The 26327-nt window shown below is 36.9% G+C and overlaps 3 protein-coding genes across 5 annotated transcripts in view; 1 reads left to right on the forward strand and 2 right to left on the reverse strand.

Moving 5' to 3' along the window:
• The window catches only part of LOC311076858 (cGMP-dependent protein kinase 1-like), a 17701-nt gene extending 685 nt beyond the window's left edge, over positions 1-17016 (reverse strand). Inside the window, exons 1-18 of one of the 2 annotated variants that reach the window (XM_084105374.1) lie at positions 16887-17016; positions 15221-15453; positions 15017-15131; positions 12314-12480; positions 11322-11435; positions 6996-7101; positions 6839-6902; positions 6663-6740; positions 6480-6574; positions 6321-6386; positions 5088-5162; positions 4906-5002; positions 4685-4824; positions 3348-3437; positions 3128-3269; positions 1073-1236; positions 820-942; positions 1-23 (exon numbers count right to left, since the gene is read on the reverse strand). The exon at positions 1-23 is cut by the window's left edge and continues 40 nt beyond it. In XM_084105374.1, coding sequence (XP_083961500.1) covers positions 1-23; positions 820-942; positions 1073-1236; positions 3128-3269; positions 3348-3437; positions 4685-4824; positions 4906-5002; positions 5088-5162; positions 6321-6386; positions 6480-6574; positions 6663-6740; positions 6839-6902; positions 6996-7101; positions 11322-11435; positions 12314-12480; positions 15017-15131; positions 15221-15416 — 1855 coding nt within the window. In that variant the 5' untranslated portion in view covers positions 15417-15453; positions 16887-17016. Of the gene's footprint in view, positions 24-819; positions 943-1072; positions 1237-3127; positions 3270-3347; positions 3438-4684; positions 4825-4905; positions 5003-5087; positions 5163-6320; positions 6387-6479; positions 6575-6662; positions 6741-6838; positions 6903-6995; positions 7102-11321; positions 11436-12313; positions 12481-15016; positions 15135-15220; positions 15454-16886 lie in introns of both variants that reach the window. The other variant, XM_084105373.1, reaches the window with a different exon arrangement.
• A 639-nt stretch (positions 17017-17655) lies between these two features.
• lage3 (L antigen family member 3) lies at positions 17656-18723 on the forward strand. The gene is made up of 3 exons (XM_084105377.1): positions 17656-17765; positions 17981-18109; positions 18359-18723. Exons 1-3 carry the CDS (start codon positions 17719-17721, stop codon positions 18471-18473), a joined length of 291 nt encoding a protein of 96 aa, XP_083961503.1. The 5' UTR covers positions 17656-17718; the 3' UTR covers positions 18474-18723.
• LOC311076859 (ras-related protein rab7) lies at positions 18692-26174 on the reverse strand. Of its 2 annotated transcripts, none has more exons than XM_084105375.1 (6): positions 25844-26174; positions 25070-25142; positions 24833-24959; positions 21670-21888; positions 19968-20096; positions 18692-19899 (listed from the first exon to the last, which is right to left on the reverse strand). In XM_084105375.1, the coding sequence occupies exons 2-6, from the start codon at positions 25120-25122 to the stop codon at positions 19810-19812; spliced, it is 618 nt and encodes a 205-aa protein (XP_083961501.1). In that variant the 5' UTR covers positions 25123-25142; positions 25844-26174; the 3' UTR covers positions 18692-19809. The 2 variants fall into 2 exon arrangements, with proteins under 2 accessions (XP_083961501.1, XP_083961502.1); XM_084105376.1 differs by having other exon boundaries at positions 25864-26063.
• Positions 26175-26327: the final 153 nt, after the last annotated feature.

Below are 26327 nucleotides of genomic sequence, written 5' to 3' on the forward strand. Positions count from 1 at the left end.
CGAGTCTCTCGGATGGATTGTCCCTGTCAGGATAAACACACATGCAAACATGACACGCTTAAAGCCTGTTTTTCAAAATCTAGTAAGAAGTGCTAATCTCGTCAACAACATAAGGCCGTTCCATTTAAACACATTTCATGGTTTGGCCAGTAGGGGGCACTCATGCAACGTAAGCAATGCTGTACATCCGAGTGAACGAGAAGGGGGAAAGTTAGCGATGCTGATGACTTGTTTTCGACGCAAGGGTGGGACAACCTGTCACTCAAATGACATCACAGCGAAAGCAAACCACTATCCAATCAATTCCCCATGGACAAAATCAAGCCCCCACCCTACAATTTCTTGTTCGAGAAGCTTTTACTCTGATATACGTCATAAAATAGGAAAGAAAATATCGCAACTTCCGTTTCCGTAGTATTCGTTTAACAAAATAATATACGAATAATGTTATTTCAGGAGCTCAGTTTTTCCAAGACAAAATAATTGAATTTAATTGTCTAAATTATTCTATAAAATGTTTTAATATATATATTTTTTAGAATATTTATATTAATTTTAGACTAAAATAAAATGCCATTTCAGTCAGTGTAAAATTGACTAAAATTACTGACATCTTACATGTCAAACTTACATGGCTGCATTTAATGGATTTTTCGACAGAAAAAAAATATATTATGTCTCTGTTAACATTAACGCTTCTAGTGAGCAGTGCACAAAGAGATTATAGGTTTAGTCCCCATATTTGCTGTATAGTTAAGCACCTCCCTTGGCTTTTAAACACAGGCTTTTTGAATAAACGCGCTCACGCCATCTCTGTACCTGCACAGTCTCTTGACTAAGTTCGCAGCACTCTTGGTGATTTTCTTGGGAAACTCCACCATATCGATTCCTCGAAGAATAATGTTATAAGTCTTCATGGGATCTGACCCTGAGAAAGGTGGGCTTGGATGGAAAGAGGAAAATGGTGTTGAATGTTAATAATTAGTAGAGTCAGAGTGTGAATTTCACTTCCTGGGATTCTGGGAACAGAAAACTTTAAACTGGTTAATAATGTCATTAGTAAATCGCCAACCTTCCACTCAGCAGCTCAAAGATGAGGATTCCAAGAGACCAGTAGTCGGCCGACACGTCATGACCTTTATTTAGGATGATCTCAGGGGCCACGTACTCTGGAGTTCCACAAAATGTCCACGTCTTCATCCCCAAGCCAACTTTTTTAGCAAAACCAAAGTCTGTCTAAAAAACAATGACTATTCTTTGCTTTTTGAATATTTTGTTTGGTAAATGTACACAAACTTAGGAACACTTGACTGAATTTATGTTTCTCTTCTGCTAAGAAATCTAAGGATATATGCTTAAAATTAGCTTTGTAGACTAATATAATGTGTGCCTATAAATACATTTCTTTACAAAGTAAAACATTTTATTTAAAAACTTTTCTTTTTAAATGGATAATAAATGTAGCAGAAACACATGTACAGCAATTTAATTAACAGAGTTCAAACAGAGAACCTTCTGCTTACAGCCTTCAGATTTGGTTCAGTGTTGTTGTTAAAGTGCCCACATTATGCTTTTTGGGATATTACCTTTCATGTAATGTGTAATATCACTACATGTCACAATCACAACCGACTGAACCATCTGACCAATCAGAGCAGAGTAGACCAATCACAACAGACTGAGCCGTCTGACCAATCAGAGCAGAGTAGACCAATCACAAAAGTCTGTGTCATCTGACCAATCAGAGCAGAGTAGACCAATCACAACAGACTGTGCCATCTGACCAATCAGAGCAGAGTAGACCAATCACAACAGGGCTGCGTTCAGCCCCGACAAAACGTTGCACAACGTTTTTTAAACAGAAACGGTGATGCGTTGAACACACTGTTCTGATGACGCAAGAGTTGCAACTATGGCAGCTGAGAAGGCCATTCTTTGTGTTCTTTGTGAAGAATTTTCGGAGCCTGATGAAGTCGGTATAAATATGTGTTTAATACTACAAAATATGCCCGATGTTACAGTTACTGCACTTGCCGCCCAGAACAAAAGAGAACATCCCAATCGAGTGAAGGGATTGCTGAAACTGAAATGGAAGCACACATCTTACCTAATTCAGACTAAAACACATCTATTTAGCCTCACATACTGACTTTATTTGTAGTTCATACTGTTTTAATACCCTGTATTTTCTTTCTCCTTTTTAGGAAAAGCACTTAATTACCATTGTTTATTTCTATACCAAATGTCATACACTTGCAATGAAGCTAAAAATATAAGCAACTACATCATTATGTTGATAACCTATATTTTTACAATAAAACAAACATGTCTTCTAATATCCTCAGTTGTTGTGTATACCGAGCTGCATCGAAGACATTTGTAAATTACTTTCCTTAAACCCATTGTGCGAGTTCACTTTAATACCACGTGCTTTATATACATGTTGTTGCTGATTGGACTGAAGTTCTGACACACCCACCAAACAAGAGAAAACGTATCTCAAACCCTGTTGCACACCGGTGCACGCCGTTTCCAGGAAACATGACGTTCAACCCGGAAACCGTAGCAAAACGTTGCGCACCGTTTTGAACTTGAACGTGCCCCAGACTGTGCCATCTGACCAATCAGAGCAGAGTAGACCAATCACAAAAGTCTGTCATCTGACCAATCAGAGCAGAGTAGACCAATCACAACAGACTGAGCCATCTGACCAATCAGAGCAGAGTAGACCAATCACAAGACTGAGCCATCTGACCAATCAGAGCAGAGTAGACCAATCACAACAGACTAGGCCATCTGACCAATCAGAGCAGACTCTGGGAAAGGAGGGGTTTGAAGAGACCAAATCCTTTATCAAACCGTTCCAGACACTGTGAGAAAAGAGCTGATGCTGTGATTGGTTATGAGAATATTAAAGTGTTTTTTTGACCTTGGATTAATGTAAACATTGTAGGAGACATACCAAACAAAACTAGGAACCTTCAAATTAGCATAATAGGGGCACCTTAACTAAAACTCAAACTATTAAACCATTTCTGTTAATTAAAACAAAGCTGAATTTCAAAATATGAATACATACTCTAATATTAAATACATAATACTAAAATAACACTGCTTTTTTTTTTACCAGCTTGGCATATCCACGGTGGTCCAATATGATGTTCTCAGGCTTCAGGTCTCTGTAGATGATGCCTCGGCAGTGGAGAAAAGCGAGAGCTTCCACCACACATCCGGTGTAGAAGCGTGTGGTGCTGTCATCAAACATCCCCCTGAAACAGTCCCAGAACCAGTCAGTTACTCAACCCGTTCAGATGAGCATGACAAAACACTGAGAGGGTTCTTGATACCTGTCTCTGAGCAGAGTCCACAGCTCGCCACCCAAACACGCTTCCAATAACATGTACAAGAATTTAGAATCTCTGAATGTCCGATACAGTCTGAAGCATAAAACCAGTATGGGCTTATTATCGCATGCTTTTCATAAAAAATATAACGTAATGAATCAATACTTTAAGAGAAAATCCTTCAAATGTAGTCATGAGTTTAAAGCTACAATATGTAATTTTTTTCGCCGCTATGTTGATGACGCATAACCGGAATTATGGAACTTGCCGTCATGTCGAAGGATCTAATGTTTATGGATGAGTGAATACATTGATGTTTTTAACATGACTGTGGCATGAAGCAGGTCGCGATTGCTAATGAGAGACAGATATCAGCGCCACACGCGAGTCCCGCAGATATAAAGGAATAAGGACATTTCATTCTACCGAACTACACGCAAGTGCTGAATTAAACTGCATTTGAGTGTGTTGAAATTTATGTTATTCTATGTGTTAGTTTATCTTTATGAGACTAGCCGTAACATTAGAACAGGGTTCACCAATCTCGGTCCTGGAGGGCCGCTGTCCCTGCAGAGTTTAGCTCCAACCAGCTCCAACACACCTGTTTGAAAGTTTCTAGTATGCCTAGTGAGACCTTGATTAGCTGGTTCAGGTGTGTTTAATTGGGGTTGGAGCTAAACTCTGCAGGACAGCGGCCCTCCAGGACCGAGATTGGTGAACCCTGCATTAGAATAACATACTGATCATGTTCTAACATTTCATCATGTTGAGCTATATAACATTGATTAGTTTTATGTACATTCGCGCGTCTCTGTCAAGTGGAAGTTTGTCACAGACGTGGAGCTCTCTGCATCTCGAAAACGCCACGCTGATATTGATCCTCGTTTTATTTCTCCTTTTGTCCCAAAGTCTGCTTGCCATGGTAATATGTTTGATAAAAACATAATGTTTGAACAAAACAACAACAGCGTGAGCGTGCCGCTAGACTTAACGCAGTTGTCCACGTCTGTCGCCATGGTTACTATGGCAGTACGAGCGGAAACCAGGTATAACGTGGATATTATGGGATTATATTATGTAATTGACAGGCGACAAGTGTGATAGGGCAACAGGGATGAGCCATTATTTAAAATTGGAATTTCTCTGAAATTAAAAATCTTTGGGAACTTTTGGGATATTGTAAATACACAACTGCAGGAAATATATCACAATGTGCAAGTGATTTTTGAATATTTTATTACAAAAATCTTACATATTGTAGCTTTAATTCTCCATAACTCATTAAAATGTAATGCATTACAGTTAAATCAATCAATCAAAGTGATCACGGGGACTCTGACCTGACAGTGAAAGGACTGTGGGCTTCCATCATGATGCGTCTCTCAGAGAGGATGTGACCCTGTTGACTCGTGTCCAGGATGTGACGCTTTTTCAGGACCTTCATGGCAAAGGAGCGACTGTGATCGTTCTTCAGCTGCACCTGTAAGAAGTCGATTTAAACATACTCTCATTCCTGAAGTAACATCTAAATGCTGCTTTCATGATGTGAAACCTATCGTACCAGCTGTACCCGACTGAATCCACCCAGCCCCAGCGTACAGATCACACTGATGTCACTGAGAGACATCTGAGAGAAGAACACGGCTTCTGCCTCTAACCTACGAGAAATATCAGTTATTCTCATTACCCAGAATGCTTCTCTTTTCTGAACGTTGAATGTGAAGGAGCTCATCGCGTGCTTACTTGGCCTTCACCTCGTTGCTCTCGTACATTTTATTGCTCATATTGTCCAGTCCACCGATTAGCTGCTTGAAAGACCTGTTAAAATTTAGAGTTTTATAAGCAGTCAGTACATGTGACAAGATGGAGAAATTATGTTATTAGTTCACTAACTTCTGATACTGTGATTGCACAGGTTCTGATTTTGACTGATGATGGTTGTGATACTGATTATGATAGTTATGATTTTAAGAGATTCATTTCAATGGTAATGATTTAGATGGCTATGATTTTGATTGATTGTGATATTGATTGTAATGTCATGATTTTTAGTAAATATGATGACTGGGATTCTGATTTTTTATTTTACATCCTATTCCCTTATTTTTTATTTATTGTGATAGTTATGATTTTGATTCATTGGGGTGGTTTATTTGAGTAGATTCTGATTTTAACTAATTATGAGGGGTGTGATATTGATTGTGATGGTTATGATTCTGATTAAAGGTGATGATAGTGATTCTGATAATTATTGTTTGGGATGGTCTTGATTTTATTTTTGATGGTTATGATTTCGATTGTGATGGTTATGATATGGATTCTGACAGTTATGATTTTGAGTAAATGTGATTATTCTGATTGAGATATTGTGATGGTTATGATTTTGATGGTTATGATTTTGATTGTGATGGTTGATATTGATTAAGACTGTTATGATTTTGAGTAAATGTGATCATTGTGATTCTGATTGAGATATTGTGATAGTTTTGATTTATTGGGATGGTTGTGATTTTGTTTGTATAGATTCTGATTTTGACTGATTATTAAGGGTGTAATACTGATTGTGATGGTTATGATTCTGATTAAATGATATGATATTGATATCGACTGTTATGAATTTGCTTGCTTGGGATGGTTGTGATATAAATTTAGATGGTTGTGATTTTGATTGTGATGGTTGTGATATTGATTCTGATAGTTATGACTTTTGAGTAAATGTGATTATTTTGATTGAGATGGTTATGATTTTCTTTTTTTTGGGGGGGGGGGGGGGGGTACTGATTGTGATGTTAATTTGAAGGCTATGATTTTGATTGTGATGGTTGTGATATTGATTGTGATGTTGATTTGAAGGTTATGATTTTGATTAGGATGGTTGTGATATCGATTGTAATATTAATGATTTTGAATGATTGAGATGTTATGATGTTATGCTGCTTTTGAATGGTGACTGTGACTGTTCTGCAAGCTGCTCACTCTCTGTCCACAACAAGACATGTCACATCTCCAACAGCAGTTACATTTGCTGAACGCACATCTTCCCTGGGAAGAGAAATGAAGAATGCAAAAGGTTATTCTTAAATCTTAACCACAACGGTTAGAATGAGAATTATAACCTTAAAGTTCCTCACTGACCCTTTGAGAGCCTGTTCTCCAAACCAATCCCCTCTAGACAGCGTGGACAGGAACACTGGCTCCTCATTGGCTGATTTCTGCTGGGTGACCCTCACCTGTGGACCAAAACAGCCACAAAATTCATAATAAATGTTCTGTTCTACAATCCAGCAGAAAGGCTCCTCAGAAAGGCTCTTTACTCACCTGCCCCTCACTGATGATGAAGAATGTGTCTCCAGTGGCACCCTGACGAATGATGTAGTCACCATCACTGTAGTGAGTCTAAAGAGTAAAGAGAGAGGGAGAACAAAACAAGATGGTCACATAAATCAATTTGGAATTGTTTTCAGAATTAATGTGCAGAGATCAAAACATCTCACCTCTTCCAGAACATCTGCTACTTTACTCAGCACATCTTCAGTGAGAGTCTTGAAGGAGGGCACGCTGACAACACAATTCAGTTGATAGCATTACTAGTATCTCAAACACTGTCAAAAAATCAAATGTTGAATTTGATTTAATGCAAAATTGTGTTACCTCCTCAAGAACTCCATGTAGTTTGAATGCTTGAGAAGGCCAGTTCTCATCATGATGGTTTGAAAACCCTGTCGGTCTATGGCCCATAGTTTGATATCAGTCAGGGCTGAGAGGAAAGAAGATGACAATGGTGAGGAAGGAGGAAATTATTCAATATTTTATTTCTAATGAAGGCTTTACATGCAAATAATTCTACTACTAGATTCCAAATTCCAGACCATTTAGTTTCCTAAACTGTCCTTTCAAGTAAAGTCAAAAAGCCTCCAAAAATAATAAATAAAATGTATAATTTACTTTATTATTACTTATTACTGCATTTAATCATGGAATTCATGGAATCTATGACTTGGACGACAACATTTAAAACCGGACAGATCTGCTGTGATTCTCTGCTTCATAATCCATAAACAAGGACATGTGCAAATATAACTCTGGCCACAATCTCTTCACCTAAACACTTTTGTTCTGTACTTCATCTCTCAATATGACTGACAGCTGCTGCATTGAGAGCTCTTCACGTCCCACTCAATGTAATTACTCTGCCAGCCCACCCCACACAAACACTTTCACCTACTGTTAATATTCCTCTCTAAACTCTCAAGTCAATTTCATGTAGAATGTTTGTAGACATTGAGAGACATTTTATTAACACCTGCAAAACCAATAAATACATTCCTGATAAATACAACACCCTTATTATAGGTTATTTGATGGCAAAATTGTATGAATGAATATCTGTCAGAAATAGGGGTACAGTAGGAGTCCATTTCTATCCCCCAAGGTACAATCTACTCTAACGTACCCCATAGGGCTTATTATTGGACCTCAAGGTACATATATGTACCTTTTGAGGGTCAAAAAGCATTAAAAGGTACATATATGTACCGTTTCTTTTAAAGGTTAAGGTACAATATTGTACCCTTGAGGGTACAGCCCCAGTGACAAACCATTGTACCCCTAAAGGTACAATTATGCACTTTATTTTCTGAGAGTATACCTGCTTTATCTTTCAAGGTTACTATTCTTCCATGATGTGAATGGCTATGTTCAGAATAGCTTACTACCCCATTAATTGTACTATTTTTATTGTATGCAATAAGTATATTGTGTAAAGTATGCAAATTATTAGTATGCACAGGTACTTGGATGACAAAAAGTGCTGTATACAACAGTGCACACTGCACAATACTGTATCCCACCATGCAATGCTTTCAACCTGACCTTCCAGTATGAGAAATTAACTGCTGAGATTTTTTAACATTTCCTTCAAATTTCCAAGCCTTTAATTAAATATCATTGGATTCAAAATGGAAAGTAAACATTTTAATTTATGAGATGATTACTGGATGCCACTCACTGATTAAAACGATCAAAAGTGAAAAAAGTTGGTTATACATTTACACACAAACTGACCGCAACTTGCAGACACCTTTTTACATTTTTAGCTCAACTTTTCACGGAATAGAATGTACAGGATTGTAGGATATCAAAGGCAGCGATGGATACATCAAAAAACGATCGGATGAAGGTATCTCGAGAGACAGGATGTGACAAAATCATTGGATTCGGACATGCCTTGTTGCCTTCCTAGCTCTGTATGCTCCCTGCATAGGCAGCATTTTTACAGCTTTCGGACGCAGCCGAGATTAGGAAACAATGTTTTCCCATGATAAACCACTTAAATGACTCAATCTGGCATGTATTCAAAAGATTACAGTGACTACTGATGAACTTTGGTGAAAGTGAAGTAAAGTCATTTAGACTTTAAGAAGCTGAAGACATAAAGACCTTCACATCGTTCTGTTTTGCCGCTGTCTAATACACTACAGTAATTGTCAGTTAGTGATGTCAGATGTACCTTGAAAATGGACCTAACCAAACACATTTACAAAAATGGCAAGAAAAATGAGAAAGCTCAGAAAAGACTGATGGCGTGAGAGCAGACAATGAACGCACAGAGCTTTAAGAAATTGTAAAGCTATTCATTTAGCTGACCCTGAACAACAGACCTCATCTGCCATCAACACAAAAGAGAGACGTGACAATATGCGACTATGACGTCTGACAGTGGATGCTGTCTGAAATGTTCAAACGTTGCAAAATCAATGCATACAATGTTTCACATTCTATCTTAGTATGCATTATATACTCCACATTATGTTGTATGCATTGATTTGGTCATGAACATGTCTAAAGTTGAGAAACATTGTTCTTAATATTATTATCTAATTAAATGAACACTATGCAATTTTTTGTTCAAAATTTTAATAATTATCCAATAAATCACCAATCCTCCCAAAATGTATTTTTGGTCTTACTCTGATTGGTAAGCCTATTATAAGTGTTTATATTTTAGACCTATCAGCCTATTATAAGTGTTTATATTTTAGACCTATCAGGGGAAATTGTACATATGACACTCGGCAGTGCGTATGTCGTCATATCTTTAAATATTGAAAAGTTGCTCTGGCTACTTTGACGCATGTGGGAGTGGCAGAGGTTAGTTGTCACAATGAGTGAAAAAGGTTGACATGAAACACGCAAAATCTCAATCCTACATAGTGTAAATCCATCTTAAATTGTACTAATTTCTGGGCTGCATAGAGAAAGAAAGCAAATTTGTAGTACTATTTGTTCCAATCCTGCAAATCTGGTCCGGGTTCACAGGCGAGATTGTTACAGAGAGATCTCTGCATGAACAGGGACAGCCAAAGGCCCCATTTTAATTGCATTTTTATTATTGTGATTAAATAGACACCACCTGAGTCAACTCATTTCACCCCAATCCATCACACTAAACCGATGTGTCATAAAAAGGGCAAAGGATAAGGTGAGGGTATAATAGAAAAACCATATGGCCAAACATCCCAGCAATTACACACTGACAATTCCTCCATGTTCACTTTGCAGGAGAGAGCCGTTTATAGGGATGAACTCAATCTCAGAAGCCAAGGCAGACGGTCGATAGCCCAAAGCCCTGACAGATGAACAGGAATTCAGACTCAAGACTACAAACTGTGCATTCGTGATCTTATTAGTTCAGGCTTGTACATTTTGTGTTTGCCAGAATTAGAGAGACAAAGGTTACATCCTATTCCCTTCCTAATTTCATTTAATAATTTTGTTCATATTAATAATACATTGATCCACTTGCTCTATTGTTATTTGACTATGTATTATATTTAATATCTTATATTACTATAGCATTTCTATATTTTAATTATTGTATGATTCTTTGACACATCCTGTTTCTTTTTGGTAAACTGGCTGATTGTTACTTTCTCTTAAATTTAATTTAATTTAATATATATTTTTTATTAATAATACTTATTTAATCCATCCACCCATTTTACTACATATTACATTTATTATCTTGTGGTGCGTTCAAGTCATCTCGTATAGATCGTATTTACGAGTTGAACGCACTTGAACGCCACCACAATGTCGTAAATACCAGTGGGGAGCTCGGGATTTTCTCTAAGCTCTGATCTTTACGAGTTGGGGGCGTGTCAGTGATTAACATGGCGGAATACACAATACGTAAAGGTATTTAGCTGTGATATTGTCAGGCTTTTCTATTTACAGCGCAGTTAGCTAATTGCCAACACAGAATATGATAGTATTATAATATAACAATGCAACATGTAACGATGAGTTGGCAGTGGCTTCATAAATTAATTAAAAACATAAAAATACAAAGTACACCTGATGCACATTTCTTTGTTCTTCATTTTCTAGAACAAGAGTTTAAGAACCTTATTGTATTTTTGTGTAATTAATTAAGAGAAAGTACTCCGCCATTTTGCTCCGACGAAAGTGACCGCACATGTCGTTATAAGCACGACTTCCCACCTCGTACGTACGAACTTCCCAGGAGGACTTGAACATTAACATTTCTATATTTTAATTATTTAATTTTTGTGACTGTATGATCCATCCTGTTCCAATTTAACTTAACTTTAAACTAAAATAAATTAAGTTAAATTAAACTAAACTAAATAAAAGTTAAGTCATTAATTTTTTTTTTCATTATTCTTATCTACTCCATTTGCTCTGTTGTTTACTCTATTACTTTTTATTATTTTATAGCCTATTACTTTTATTACTTTATCTTATGTTTTACTTTTTTCATTATATGCCAAGCTGCAAACAAGTTATAGCAGTAGCCTATAAATGTAGTTGGCTAATAAAGCAAACCAAATTAAAACTCAACTGAATCGAAAGAAAGACAGAAAATGTCTAAGACATAGGAAAACATTCAATGCCCTTCAGTACCCGGTGGAACAAATATTTAGTCCTGAAATACACAGGCTGAGTGAACCTCACCCGTGACGGTGGCCGTGCGCGTGCAGTTGTAGAGTATCGCGAGCTCGCCGAACACCTTCCCCGGCTCGATGGTGCACAGCTTCTGCCCTCCTTTAGTAACCTCCATCAACCCCTCTGCACAGAACACACACAAACAAAACCAACAACCTTGAGTCTGTGAACGAGATCAACGTGTGTAGGAGAACCGTTAAAACACTTTCAAATAGCAAGGACGCATTCAGTTGATGAAAAGGTAAGTTCTATTCAAATAAATGGTGATCTTTTGAGATTTCTATTCATCAAAGAATTCTGGAAATAAATGTATCATGGTTTCCACAAAAAAATATTACACAACAGAAATGTTTCTTGAGCAGCGAATCAGCACATTAGAATGATTTCTGAAGGATCATGTGACACTGAAGACTGGAGTAATGATGCTGAAAACCACAGGAATAAATTACATTTGAAAACATTAAAATATAGATAAAAAAGCTACTTTAAATTGTAATAATATTTCACATATATATATATTTTTTTTTATCAAATGAATGCAGTCTTGGTGAGCACAAGAGACTTCTTTCAAAATCATTTAAATCTTTCCAACCCCAAACGTTTTTAAAAGGTGGTGTGTGTAAAAGAGATGCGATTCTTCAAATATTCCTTCAATGTTCCAAAGAAAAAGTGCTTGTTTTGAACGACATGAGGTTGAGGAAATGATTTGTTGGATTTATTTTATTTTTTTGCCTGACCTTTTCCTTTAACAGTCAGTGCAAAGCCGTGGAATAATAGGACCCATCATGTGAAGTGTTTTCTTTGCACAGAGGATCACTGTCACAAACACATGATGAACAGCAGCAATTTCAACCGCCCACTTCACAGAGCCAAGCATAAAAACAAATACACTTAGTGTTTTTAGTACAGTTTTACATGTACTGTTTCTCAAAATAGTTTTAATAGCACATACGATCATTTCTTAATACAAATCTTGTAGATTTGAGGCAGATGCTCCTAACCTTCCAGGACATAGACGGTAGAGCCGTCGTCGCCCTCCTGGATGACGCAGCTGCCCTGTGCCAGAGCTGTGGGATTCATGCAATCCATGATGGTGAGGATCTGGCTGACCTCCAGGTGCTTCATGAAATCATTCTCCAGCAGAGCCCTCTGGATCAACTCCCGAGACCTGGGATGAGCACAGGGTGACCCCAAGAGCCATATTATGCTCTTGGGGTCTACTAGAATAGGCTTTCATGCTTGAATGTTCAAAAAACATATTATTTTTCAAGGAGGGAGAAACCTACATAAACCTACCAACATCATTCCTCATATTAATTACTGTATTTCTTGTTGGTCACAGACGAGTGAAACAGCAATAAAACCTTTAAAATCTTTATATAATCAAGCTGTTAAAGTATTAGACAAAAAGCCACTGAGATATCATCACTGTCTGATTCTTGGAAAATACAGCATGTTAAACTTTGATAATATAATTGTGTATGCCAATGTGCGATTAGTTTTTAAAATTTTGAATAATATTGCGCCTCCTCCCCTGAAAACATTTGTCCAGCTCTGTTCTGAACAGATGACTAGGAGCTCCAGGTCCACGAGTTGCAATGATTGCAGACTGCCTAAACGTGGCTCGGCCTTTGCACAGACAGCCTTCTCATTTAAAGGCATCAAAGAATGGAACAAACTCCCACAGAGTCTGAAACTTTCCTTAGACCTGAAGGATTTTTCTCGCAATTCAAGGAAAGTGCTATTGGAAAACCAGTCGTGTCAGCATAGATAACTGTGTATGTAAATATGACTTTTAGTGATGTTTTATTGTAGTAATTTTGGTATGATTTACTTGGACTGATGGTTGTAATGGGGAATGGTTGAATTAATGAATTAATAGTTGTATTTGAGTGACTAATTACATTTTATATTGTATATTTTGTATTGTAATTCACCTGCTCGGGGACTGCAGATGGAAACTAGCTCAAGCTAAATCTGGTGCAAAGCATCTTTAATTAATGTTTTTTTGCACATTGTCCCTGTTGAAATAAATAAATAAACGAATAAACGAAACTAATCAGTTGCCATGATTTTTGAATGACTTATCGCGAGAGGGAAAAATGACTTTTTTGGTCTTATAACATCGGTTAATGGAAACGCTGTCATTTCGTAATAGTTTTTTATCGAAATTTAGAAAATATCACAAAAGTAAAAAATAATAATAAAAATCACAAATCTGTAATGGAAATGTGTCTACAGACATTCATAAATCCTCTCCCGTGGCCTCATGGGATAGTAAAGTGTCCATCGAATACACACTCCAGAATCCTGCCAGAAGTAATAGGTCATCCAGGTACTTTTTGCCTATTTTTTTTTCTAATGTACTGTATGTATTCCGGACATACTACTCTGTTACTGTTTTTCGCATACTTTTCATCAGTTTTGCCTTATCAATTCGATAGATTGGGGTGGGAAATACAACGTCTCTTGGACATGGCAACAACACACTACTAATGCAAGTCAACCAGGCCTTGTCCCTTTTAGCGTATGCCATGGGCGAGAATTTAGTCTGGCTATCACCAGACCAAGCTCAATCTTTTAAGATTGAACATTAGTCTGGTCTGCTCTGTTTTCTACTGCACAAGAGGCGTGATCAACGCATAGACAGTAAAAGAAATGGACACAGCGACCCCATTGGATTCAACGAAGAAAAGTGAAGTCAATTAGAAGCACTCACTTCCTGATGGCTGAGCGTACTGCGTAGACTTAAACTGAGCTTGACGACGTAGATGTGACGTGAGCAACCCGTCTGTCTTCTAGTAGCTGTGCCAAGAGAAATCTGAATCATTCCCTTCCGAAACTTGCAGAGACGGAGAGTGTGAGTAGGAGGTGTCCATGAGCTTGGAGCAGGAGCAACTTTTGCTAAGTTTTCTGATTAATTATTTTGTCATTTTGCCTCCACGTCCCCCCGATTGCCCGCGAGCTTCTCCTCCTGTCCATACGGTAATCTCTCTACTGTGCGACAGAGAGTCGTGTGGTTATGACGCAATCGTTAGCCTATTTTTACAAAAACTGCTTCTACGGGGCCATAACGTAAGATACAAGGTAATGGAGCCTTTTATACATTTTCGTGTTTCTTTAGAAATAAATAATGGACAAATGGAGTCTTTAAACGCCTCAGATGTAAAGTTATTCGCTGTCAAAGTGACGCCAAAATGAATGGGAGTCAATGGGATGCTAACAGCAGGTGGGGGTCTGCTAATCAATGGCGGCGCCCGGGGAAGCTTCAGTGTTTTATGAAACATTGGCCCCCTGGATCAACGGGCATAGTTCAAATGACTCTGTACGCAATTGGATAGTCCTTCAACCAATCAGACCAACGATCTGGGTGACGTACTTTGCAGTTGAAAACTCCAGGCAGGAAATGTGCAACCAAACGTGTTGATCAGCGGTTTGCAGAAGCAGCAATGGAGTCGAGCGATTGCGAGAATTATGAGCAATACTGTGACGTCCTCGTTCCCGGTGAAAACCTCAAGACTAGAGTTCAGAAACAGTGCGCACTGATATAGAGAATACCTCCCTTTGGAGTGACTTTGTGCTTTGTAACTTTGTAGACCTTTTTAATGCTCAAACAGCAACATTACACACTGTAAAAAAAGCATAATAGATCCTCTTTTATGAGCTGCAGGGTGTTTTTCTGGTGTGTGCAGGCTCTAACTCACTCCTCGCTCTTGCTGTAGTTGGTTAGGGTGACGTGGGTGAGTTGATTTGGATCCAGCGCCGTGGGTTCGGCTGATATGGCCTGACGTTTAGTGCGCTGGGGCTCATCTGGGGACGCTGCTCCAATACCAATAAAATAAAATAAAGTGCAACAATAAATAAAATGCAGCATGTGTCCATGTAGTTAATCAGTCTTCCCAGCTCACCTGTGATTTCTGTGGCCCCAGAGGGGTTGTGTGTGACAGGGGCGGCGCGGAGACGGTCCAGCTCGCCCTGTAGCTGTCTGATGAGGTCATCTTTAGTGTCCAGCTCCAGCTCTAGCTCATCAATAAGAGTGTCACGTTGCCGCAGCTCCTCGATCTTGGTCTGCAGGGCAAACTGGAGATCACGGAGGGTTCCCATCAGCCCGGGAGACTGTCACCGCTGGAGGATAATGCATCTTTAAATGCAATGAAATCCAATAAAGAATTCAGTCAAACACACCATAAAAAGCTAAACTACTGTGTTTGCAATATGCATGTTTCTGATACTTTACTGATACCAGAAAGAAATTAAGGTGTTACAGCAGCTGGGATCATGAGGACAGGGTTATGAATAAACTTTACCGCAAAAAAACATTTTCTGAGTATTTTGTTTAAGCAAAATGACTTAAGATATTAAGTATTGTTTTCTGATCTCTGTGTTTGTGTCTGTGTGTTTGTGTCTGTGTGTTTGTGTCTGTGTGTGTGTGTGCTTAAAAAAGTAAGAAAATATCTGCCAACAGGGTAAGAAAAATAATCTTGTTTTCCCTTTTAACTATGTTTATTTTTCTGACCCTATTGGCAGATATTTGACCTTGTTTTAAGCATAAACCCACTTAAAACACATGTACATTTATCAGAAAACATGATATTAAAAATCTTGCGTCATTTTGCTTCTCGAATAAATGTATCTTGATTTAAGAAGATATTGAAACTGGAAAACAAGACAAAAATGCTGAAGAAGAATTTTTTTTTTTTTTTGCAGTCAAAACAGAAATGGAAAACCCTAAAAAGCAGCCAGTAAATACAGCACAGTTCATAAGTCCATTTGTAAATGCTTTCTTATTAAATACAGTTTTTATCCTCATTACAAATTATATTATTAAAGTAACAATTTAAGTGTACATTTAACATGCATTTCGTAATCTCTCAGTATTTGATCTTAAATATTTATTTTAGGCCTATAGTTAATGACATTACGCTTCTTAGTTTGACATTTTCAAAATCCTTAGTTTGACATTTTCAAAATCCTAAGACTTTCAGTTTATTTTCTGTTTTAAATAAGTCTTTGAATCCCAGATTTTCAATAAACCCATTGTATAAATAAGTCATTTAAAAATAAAATAATTAAATATGAACAACTACACAGAGAAAGATATAGAGATGAAATGCCAAAACTTTCTTTTTTTACAGTATCCTTACTGCAGTAATAACAATGAATTATGCATAAATAAATGCAACAACAAAACAAAACCCTATTCCTAACTCTAATGTTGCATGAATATTTAATTAGTAGCCTACTTAAATGTTTAGTTACACTGCAACAATGTTATATATCTGAATATATTTTATTTACATAATCATTTCTTTTCAATATTCAAGCATAAAGGTAGATACAATAGTAACAGCAAAACAACTGACAAAATTACAAAGGCTTATTTTCATTATCATTATTATGGTTCTTGTAAAAATCACTTTACTGTTTACAATATCAGTGTCATCATAACAAAAAGGAAACATGGGAAATAATATTTAGCTCTCATTTTTAGGATTTTAGATTTTTCATAAAAGGACAAAGTTTACGCTTTAACTATAGCATGCAATAAAAGAGGTTCATTTGTGTCTGACTTACCTACGATAAAGAAGCACGGAGGACTGAACAGATCCAGCGCAAGACAGGTTACAGCGAGAGAATCGACTGTGTCTCAAGACATAGTGAGCTGCCTTACCTACCCACACTACCTAGACAGCATTGTTTTGGGCATCATCGACGCGTCCACCAGCTATCGACCATTTCTGTAACCTATAACATTTGTGATGGAAGTGTGAAGATGCTCTAGGTCTGTTACTGACTGAATAAATGTAGGTTTGATTCATTTGAACTGACCTGAGGACTGTTGTTGAGGTAAAATTTAATATGCTACTATTAATATGTTTTCAGTAGAGTGACAGTTGCTCGGCTATGTATGTAGATTTTTCACTAATGAGCTACTTATTTATGTTGACGGCATTTATGTTGTTTATTTCAAGGGGAAATACAAAATGACAATAGCTAAATATTATAATAATTTAACAAAAGACTACAATTTAAATGTAGCCATTTCACACATTTATATAAATAATAACTTATCTTCACTTAATTAATTATTTTTACTACTTTTTCCAAATTTAGGCAATTTTATGTAGGACATAGACGTAGACGTTTTGTCCCAGACGCTGACTTTCAATTTAAAATATAAAAATCATCTTAAAAAATATGAATTACACGTGATAATATAAACAAAGAGTACAATAATCAGTAAAAAAAATATATTAAATATATATTTTTTAAAAACATTTATATTGATATGACTGTGATGTAAATCCAAATTTGTCGAATGTGATTTTATGAAATTAAGGTAACGTTTAATCAAAACTTGACGAAAATGCCGCTTTCAATCTAAACCCCAACAAAACATGTCAACATGGCGACTTGCATGAGTGAAAACGGTTCAGAAAGAAAACTTGAATTGTATCCTTTTATTGTTGTTTCCAAATGTCCAAAACATTAATTGTTAAACTTTTCTTCTGTATCGCAGGATTTATTCCGATTTATTCAGCTCTTACCTGCTTGCACGTATGATCAGACACCATGTGCAGCAGCAGCCAAATAACACAGTAGAGCTGTTAATCATGCTTAAAAATATATTTTCAGGTCCTGATTTCTTTAACTCTACAAAACATCAGCTTTTTAAAGGTCCCTTTCCCGTCTGAGAGAGAGGCAATTATTGCCCTGCAGTCTTTATCTCCTGATCCTGAGCCCAGGAAAGGAGGAATCAGTAAAAATCTGGACGTTTCAGGACAAACACTGTCTGTGTGAGTAATACCCAATCAACGATCACCTAAAAACCTATCATTCAAAATAGTTGTCCTAATTTACATTTAGGTCGACATTTCCCACACGGACCCACTTACCTAGTCTTTTTTTTTATTTAAAGCACCAGTCTATCTATTTGTGATAGATGTAATATTAAATTAAGATCTATACATCTGTGGTTGTTGAAATACACTGAATATTTCTATTGCACAAAATGAAACATCTGATTTTTGTTCATGCCTTTATAGGAGATGGACTGCAGACGAAGCCCGTATTCTTCGTGTTTCTGTAAGCTCGTTTCTGGACCACTTGTCTCTAGTGATGGAAACCATGGATGCATTTGGACCTCCTGTTTCACAGTGACACTAATACAAGTTTAAGATGAGACATATGGATGCAGATGCTGTTTTTGCACCATGTAATGAGGATAAAACATCTGCTCCCATGTGTTCAGCATGGACTGCGAGGACTCATTATCACAGTTAACGTGCTTTTGCTCTGTCTGAGAGATGCGACTCATCATAATGTCTTAAGAAAATATTTTTTGTTAAAGTTTTGCGATGCAACAGAAGCCAAAACTGTTTTGTCATTTGAATAAAGATTTATTATTCGAGCACTGTTGAGAAAACAATACTGAGAGATGATTTAAGTATTCAAGGAAAGGTCATTGTTTTATAAAAGAGGGACAGATGTTGATTTCTATTGGCAGACATCACTAGGAGTTTTCAAACATAATCATCTACAATACTGGTTGATCGACGTTAAAAAGAAAATCACATGGTTTAACAGGTTTGTCAGAACTCTGATTTCTGCTTTCCTTCACATTTTGTGTCTTTATTGACCTACATGAATCATACCCATAATTTGGTCAATGAGATGAGCCCGTTAGAAATGCATGAACATTGAAATGTAAACCAAGTAATTAAACAGCATGAGATCGAGACATGTTTGCAGGAGATGGGAATTAATCATTAATTTGTTACATTCATACACTATAACTGGGAAAACGCATTCAGTCAAGTGAAAGAAACATTACATGGTTAAAATGATTGCACTTAATACTTTGTGAGCTCCCAGATCCCCCAAAATGTTCATTGGACACCACCACCAAGCCATTCAGCCCTCCTATCCTGAAGAAGGTATCGTGTATGCGAGCGTCTTTAGGCACAAACCTTTCTTTCTTTCTGGCCTTGGCAGATGATAAACTCTTAAATCATGCTGAAGATTTAGATATCATGACATGTTGGGCTGTTTATGCAGTGTAGATTTAGTTAAATAATCAATTTAGGTTAACATTAAAGAATTTGGCAAAAAAAAGAGGAATTATAAGGAAGTGTGACTGCTTCTACATCCTACAACAACAAAAAAAAGGCACATACAGACATACAAGCAGGAGACGAGTCTAAAAGACTATATTCTGCATGGATGAAAGAATACACTATAGAAGAAAAAAAACAATGCAAAAAAAAAAAAATCACTTGTAAATAATAGAATAGATTTCTCATAGAAATAATATCCTTAAATGTAGTTATATTAAAACTGTGGCAGGGAGCTTCTTGAAATTCCTAACAGTTCTTTACATACAAGTTTGAAAAAAAAAGAAGTGTTTTCTTCTGAATGCTTTGCACTATCGGGATCGGTCCGCCCCGCGCCGGCTCTCCCCTGCGTCTCTGGTCCTCTCGTCTCCTTGCGTCCCATCTCAGCAGCTGCAGCTGTCACCAGAGGACACGGGTCTGTCATCTCTCAGTTTGATCTGGTCTGGGAAGTCGTACGTCTCCACCTCGGACTCCTGTGACGTGAACGGCTGTTAGTATCAGAGTTGAGGTGCTGTTATTGGACACGTCAAACGGTGCGTACCTGTTTGAGGGCGTTGCGAGCGATCGTTTGGAAAGCTTGGTCCACGTTGATGGCCTCTTTTGCGCTGGTCTCAAAGTATGGGATATTGCTTTTGCTCTGACACCACGCCTGGGCTCGTTTCGTTGTCACCTGCACAGGACGGTCAATTGGTCAATCAATACAGTAAATTGATATATGACAACAGGGCCAGCCCACTTTTTCAGCTGTGTTGGTCCCAGAAGTATTTTTTCCATTCATTTCTCCCATGGGGTCTTTGTTAAAGCGTTACATGCCATGAACCAAGCCAATCATAGATGAGGTGAATCACAACATTACAAACTTTGATTTGCAATCAAAAAGTATTTGAAAATCAGACGAGAATACAAAGACGGTGTACTTAACGGCTTTAATGAGGGAAAGAACTACAATCCCATGAAGCATCGCAAACAGCAAAATCGAATTAAAAATGAAGTATAAAACTACTCATTTAAAATGTTGATGTATTTGCAACATATTTTAAGTTTATAGACAAACTTGCATATATTCAAATTAAGTATATTGAGAGCATAGGAAGACTGACTCGATTACGTCATTTGCAGTGCTTCATGGGAGTGGGCGGAGCTTTTTTACCCTCCCTGATTGGTGGAATTTTCAGTACAGCATCATAGGTAATATAGCTTTCCATCACAAATTCTGCTGTTAAACGAGATTATTTTAAAACTAAGTTGAAATAATTCAGGCTGACGGCTTCAGCAGAAGCAAATACCAGTGATTAACAATCTCATAGCTCACAGTAAAGCTGTCTTTACAGGTTTAAAAGTTATGGTTAAAAATCTATTTTTCTATGGAGAAAACGAATGGAGTTTTTACTTCCGGAATCCGACTGATGCACTCTATTATGGTTAACTAACATTTTCATTAGTTGAAACGAAATAAAATATAAATAAACTTTTTTCATTTTATTTCAGGTAATTAGCAAGACAACATTTCTCGTTTTCATTTAGTTTAACTTTATGTACTAAAATAATTAACAGACTGAAATAAAATTGATAAAAAAATACATATAGACATTTAAAAAAGCAAAATCGAATAAAAAGGTCAAAAACAATAACTACAACTTTAAGATGAAAATGGAAAAACAAAAACGAATTAAAAAATAAAATTGTATCTAAATGATACTTCAATAACACTATCCATTTTATAAAACCAGTTTGGAAAAGTTTTGAATTAAGCTTTTTTAATGGTTTTGAAAGATGTCTGACCAAAAATATGAAGCAGCACAACTGTTTTCAACACTAATAATACTAATAGTAAATGTTTTCTGAGCAGCAAATCAACATATTCCTGCCTCAAAAAAAAAAAAAAAAGAAAAAGAAAAAAAATATTCGAAAGATTTCTGAAGAATCATGTGACACTGAAGACTGGATTAATGATGCTGAAAATTCAGCTTTGAACAGGAATAAATTACACTTTAAAATACTGTATATTCAATTAAAAACAATTATTTCTAATTGTAATAATATTTCTTTTTATTCCTGTATTTTTGATCAAATTATGGCAGCAAAATGACTTTGGTGAGCAGAGGAAACTCTTTCAAAGACATTAAAAAATCTTAATAAACTTTTTAAAAAAACAACGCAAGAAAATTGTGTTTAGATGATTTTGAAATCTGGTGGTTTTCTTTTCAGATTTTGATGTCAAATATGATTGAATGGAGACAGACCTGTCTGTTCTCCAAGTCGATTTTGTTGCCGAGCACGACAAAGGGGAAGTTCTCCGGGTCTCGTGGACTGGCCTGAATGAGGAACTCGTCCCTCCAGCTGTCCAGGGTTTTGAAGGTGTTGGGCGCTGTGACGTCGTACACCAGCACGCAGCAGTCCGCTCCACGGTAAAAAGCCACGCCCAACGACTGGAAGCGCTCCTGTCCTGCCGTGTCCCAGATCTGAAACGGCCATGAGAACATTACAGGGCAGAATATAATGAGAATTTTCTTTTGAAACAAAACAAAAGTATGTCAAAATACCAGTCTCGGCAAGTATTCCCATAAACACAGTCAGTTATGTCTAAAGTGAGCGTAAAGAGTTGAAAAAGAAATCGGATGTGTATCATTACATTGGATCCGTGCATTAGGTCTTAGTAACTGCAGCCTATAAATGCCTGTGCCCGGTTTCATAAAGCACCTGAAGTTTTTCTCTTAAGTACAAGACTTAAGGCGTGATTTCCCCTCAGCTAAGTGAATAACTTAAGGCTGTTGCATATAATCCCTAAAACGGAAACTGTTAAGTGTTGCACGACAGTGACCCAAGTTTTGCCGTTATAAAATTCGATTGTTGCCATGGACATGTTATTTGTTAATGCAGAGCGGTGCGTTTCACAGAAAACAGCATAACACTGATAAGGAAAAGAAAAAATAAAAACAAATATGAAAGAGAAGGACCAGGGGCCTCATTTATAAAACTTTGCGTAGATTTGCGTCAGAAGTGGCGTACGGATGAAACATAGGATGTGCGTACGCACAGAAGTATTCGGATTTATAAAACCGTGCGCACGCACATCCTACGCAGTTTTCCCTTAATAAATCACAATCATTTCTAAATGTAGCGCAGCTTTTGCAGCTTCATGCCACGCCCATAGATGCCCATAAATAGTCCGTGAAACGCCCACAAGTTAATATTCATTGATTGCGAAATCATGGCAAACACAGAGAGGAAATCAAAAAAAACGTAACTTCACTCAATGTGAAGTAGACGTTATCCTTGGCGAGGTGGAAAAGAGGAGAAAAATGTTGTTTGGAGGGCACAGTGTGGGCATTACTAATGCCAAAAAGGCACTTGAGTGGCAAAAGGTTGCAGACGCCGTAAATGCTGTAGCCTCACAACCTCGGACCGTGGCCGAAATAAAAAAGAAATGGTCGGACATCAAAGTTGAGGCAAAAAAGCGTCTAGCGCTCCATCGCCAGAGTTGAGACATACGTCATACGTTATTTTATCAAAAATAAAACAAACTAAAGGCATATGCATGAATACCATGATTCCGTAGCTGATGAAGAAATGTTTTACTATGAAAACAACTTTCCCCAGTGGAAAATTAATACATCTATTTATCTATATATATATATCTCCCTAATTATCTATCTGTCTATCTAATTGCATCTATCTGCTCCGCCAGACGGACACATTGACGAGAATATCAGTTTTGTACATTATTTCGTTTTATTTATTATTTATGAGGATGAATTGCACAACATGCCAATATTATTGCAGAACATATTTCACTTTTCTTTTTGCAAATATGTGTTAATTAGCATTTCTGTTGTAATTTTCGTTTGATTTTGTTTGTTATACACTGCAGATCGATCAAACGGGTGTTCGTGTAGGCTGTTAATTGTAAGACTTGCTTTGTAAAGTCTTCATGTTATTTATGAGGCAGTATTGTCATTTTTTTACACAACAGTCTAAAGTTTCACACACTTTCACACACTTTCACGTGTTTCTTCCATCTGCCGACGGTGTCGCCATTTCTCATTTCACCCGTTTTTGTGCGTACGCATGGGTTAGAGTTTGCGTGAAGGACCGCACATTTTCCCGTCAAGTTTGCTTTTTATAAATACCAATTATTGCGTAGAGAGCGGCGTACGCCTTCTTTTGTGCGTACGCAACGTTTATAAATGAGGCCCCAGATGAGATGAAACTCAAATTGATAATTTACTCAAATATTGAAAATTCTGTCATCAAACTCACCCTCATGTCAATCTAAACCCACAAGACTTTCAATCATCTTTAGACACAAATATAGACGTTTTCAATAATCACTCATAATTTCTGTCGATTTATTGAAAGACATAAAAGAAATTCATATGATTTAGGCTGTTTCGGTAAGCTCAAAAGTGTGCGCAAGCGCGAGAACCAATGCGGTAAAACAAATCTTGCTCCATGCTTAATCTTTCCTCAAAGTAGTGAGAACGACAGATAATCAGCATTAATAGACACAGTTTTAGGTAATAGTGGTTCACAATTGATTAGCAGAAGTATTTCAGTAAGACAGTAATAATGTGAGTTAGCCATTTAGGAGAACTACACAATATAAAACTCAAAACACCATCTTTCAAGAGCAAGCGGTTTGCGAATCCTGTATCGAACTCTGAGATTTGAGAAGCAGTCGTCAGTAAAATAAAGGGAACACAGCAAAAGTTTAGGATTATACTGCTGTGATATCGTGGTAAAGATGAATTTTAACCACTGATTCTTCACATGCTCATCCTTGGCTTTACCTTCACATCGTAGAGCACAGCGTCTTCTCGACATGATGCTATCCAGCATCCACAGGAATCAGCTGCCGGTTTGAGGTTTAAGTCTTCCCTGGTGTCTGTGCGCAATAAGTGGGCGGGCAATATGCTAATGTTTCGTCTTGACGTCACAACGAAGCGGCTTATGACTCGTTTGAAAAACGATTCATTTCATTGACCCAGAGTCGACTCTTACTTTTGAAAGCTTTATATACGGTGCACTTTCAGATTTAAAACATTGCAGGATGTTTTCATTCACTTAGAGCTGTTACACACTACATGAAAGGTCATTTTCAAAAATCCATAATAGGGGCACTTTAAATCATCTATATATATATATATATATTCTTATTTCAGTTCATCCCTAATAATAATAATAATTATATATATATTATCCTAAGGTCCACTTACAATGTTAGTCAAGCCTTTTTAAACCAAAAATACTTAATATAATACAATTATATTATAAAGTATTATATAACAAATTTTCCCTGTAAAAAGTCTTCTTGACTATTGTACATGGACCTGTGGTAATAAAACAAAACATAATTATATATAAATAAAATGTGCTAAACAAAAATGTAACATTAAAGAGTCATACCTGCATTGTCACCAGCCTGTCATCCACCATCACCTCCTTGGTAAGAAAATCTGCACCGATAGTGGCTTTATACTGATTGCTGAACTTCTTATTGACATATTGGTTCATCAGAGAGGTCTTCCCAACACTGTTGGACATAAGTAGAAGAGCAATTATTGTATAATCTAAAACGTTATGTCTCAAAACCTAATTAGATAACATTGTCAGGCATGATTGTTTCAGAAGACCATCACTTACCCAGAATCCCCAAGAATGATCACCTTCAGGAGCACCTTTTTACGAGAAGCCATCCTTGTGGACTAAACTGTGCCTGAATAGTAAAATAAAAAGATAAACTGTATAACTCAATTTAATATGTAATTAAGTCTTTCTGTATGCAACGTCTATGCAAAATGACATGCAGTGGCTGTGATTGCCAAACACACATGTTGAAAAGGGAAGGTTGCAAGATGTCAGTCATGTGCCCAAGCGTTAAATCTGCCACACTGCGTGTAATATAAGCCATGGAATATTTTTCAATTATTGACAATAAAAGAGCAATTATTGTATAATCTATTTTACTATAAAACAATAAAAATGCTTGGTGCCAAAAGAATTTCGATGCTTGGAGCAAACGTCAATATTAGCTTTCAATCCATGCTAACCAGCTGCAAATGTCCTGTCAAATATTAAAATGTCAGTGTTGAAGTTTACAAGACATTTCTGATTTAGATTAACCTAACGAAATCATCCAAAACCCGTCTTATGTTTTTCAATAACCAATTTAGCATCTCAGATTTGTGCTAAAGCTATGAAGAGCTAATAAAAGCTAGTAAACATCCCGTAAATTTAACATATTTAACGTTACACATTTTATCTATATAAATAAGCACTTTTTTTTCAATTACAATGTTTAAATCTCAGATTATATTATTTTAGAGCTATTCAGTCAAAACAGTTTCAATATTTTTCACTTGTCACTTCTGCTGTGTTAGCGTAGACGGCTAGCATGCTAGCGTGACAAAAACTCACTTTCTGAGGAGAAATCCCACCTTCGGTGCAACAATCTTCAGCTGTCATACAACAAACACAAGCAAACACGACACCTCCACCGTCTCTGATGACTCTGGACACACTCTTTGGGTCGTGTTGCGTGTTTTTGGATGGTTGTCACGGACAGTTCAGCACATCCGTGTGTAATAATGAGCAGCAAACGCTCCCTCCCTTTGACTCAGCTCAATACCCAACACTCATGTTTATGTCTGTATGTCTGTGAGCATAACCACTGAGAATAAAATGCAGACGTGTATTATGCATATCTGTGGTGTTTATGTATGCTATCTATCTATCTATCTATCTATCTATCTATCTATCTATCAAGAAACATTTATTATCATCAATGTTGACAACGGTTGTGCTGCTTAATATTTCTGTGCATAAATAGATATATCTAATTATATAAATTATATTTTAAAATATATTCAAATACAAAAAAGTAATTTTAAATTGTAATATT

Source organism: Abramis brama, assembly GCF_963993115.1.
Source record: "Abramis brama genome assembly, chromosome: 25".
In the NCBI taxonomy this organism is placed as follows: Eukaryota; Metazoa; Chordata; class Actinopteri; order Cypriniformes; family Leuciscidae; genus Abramis; species Abramis brama.

What these genes read in the sequence shown, in the direction of transcription:
- LOC311076859 (XM_084105375.1), bottom strand. Translation starts at nt 25,122, where the DNA reads ATGGCTTCTCGTAAAAAGGTGCTCCTGAAGGTGATCATTCTTGGGGAT. An exon ending in ATCATTCTTGGGGATTCTGG is followed by an intron (nt 24,960 to 25,069) that starts GTAAGTGATGGT and finishes TATGTCCAACAG; the next exon opens with TGTTGGGAAGACCTCTCTGA. An exon ending in CTCGCAACGCCCTCAAACAG is followed by an intron (nt 19,900 to 19,967) that starts GTACGCACCGTT and finishes TTCACGTCACAG; the next exon opens with GAGTCCGAGGTGGAGACGTA.
- lage3 (XM_084105377.1), top strand. Translation starts at nt 17,719, where the DNA reads ATGGCGACTTGCATGAGTGAAAACGGTTCAGAAAGAAAACTTGAATT. An exon ending in TCAGAAAGAAAACTTGAATT is followed by an intron (nt 17,766 to 17,980) that starts GTATCCTTTTAT and finishes ACAAAACATCAG; the next exon opens with CTTTTTAAAGGTCCCTTTCC. An exon ending in TCAGGACAAACACTGTCTGT is followed by an intron (nt 18,110 to 18,358) that starts GTGAGTAATACC and finishes ATGCCTTTATAG; the next exon opens with GAGATGGACTGCAGACGAAG.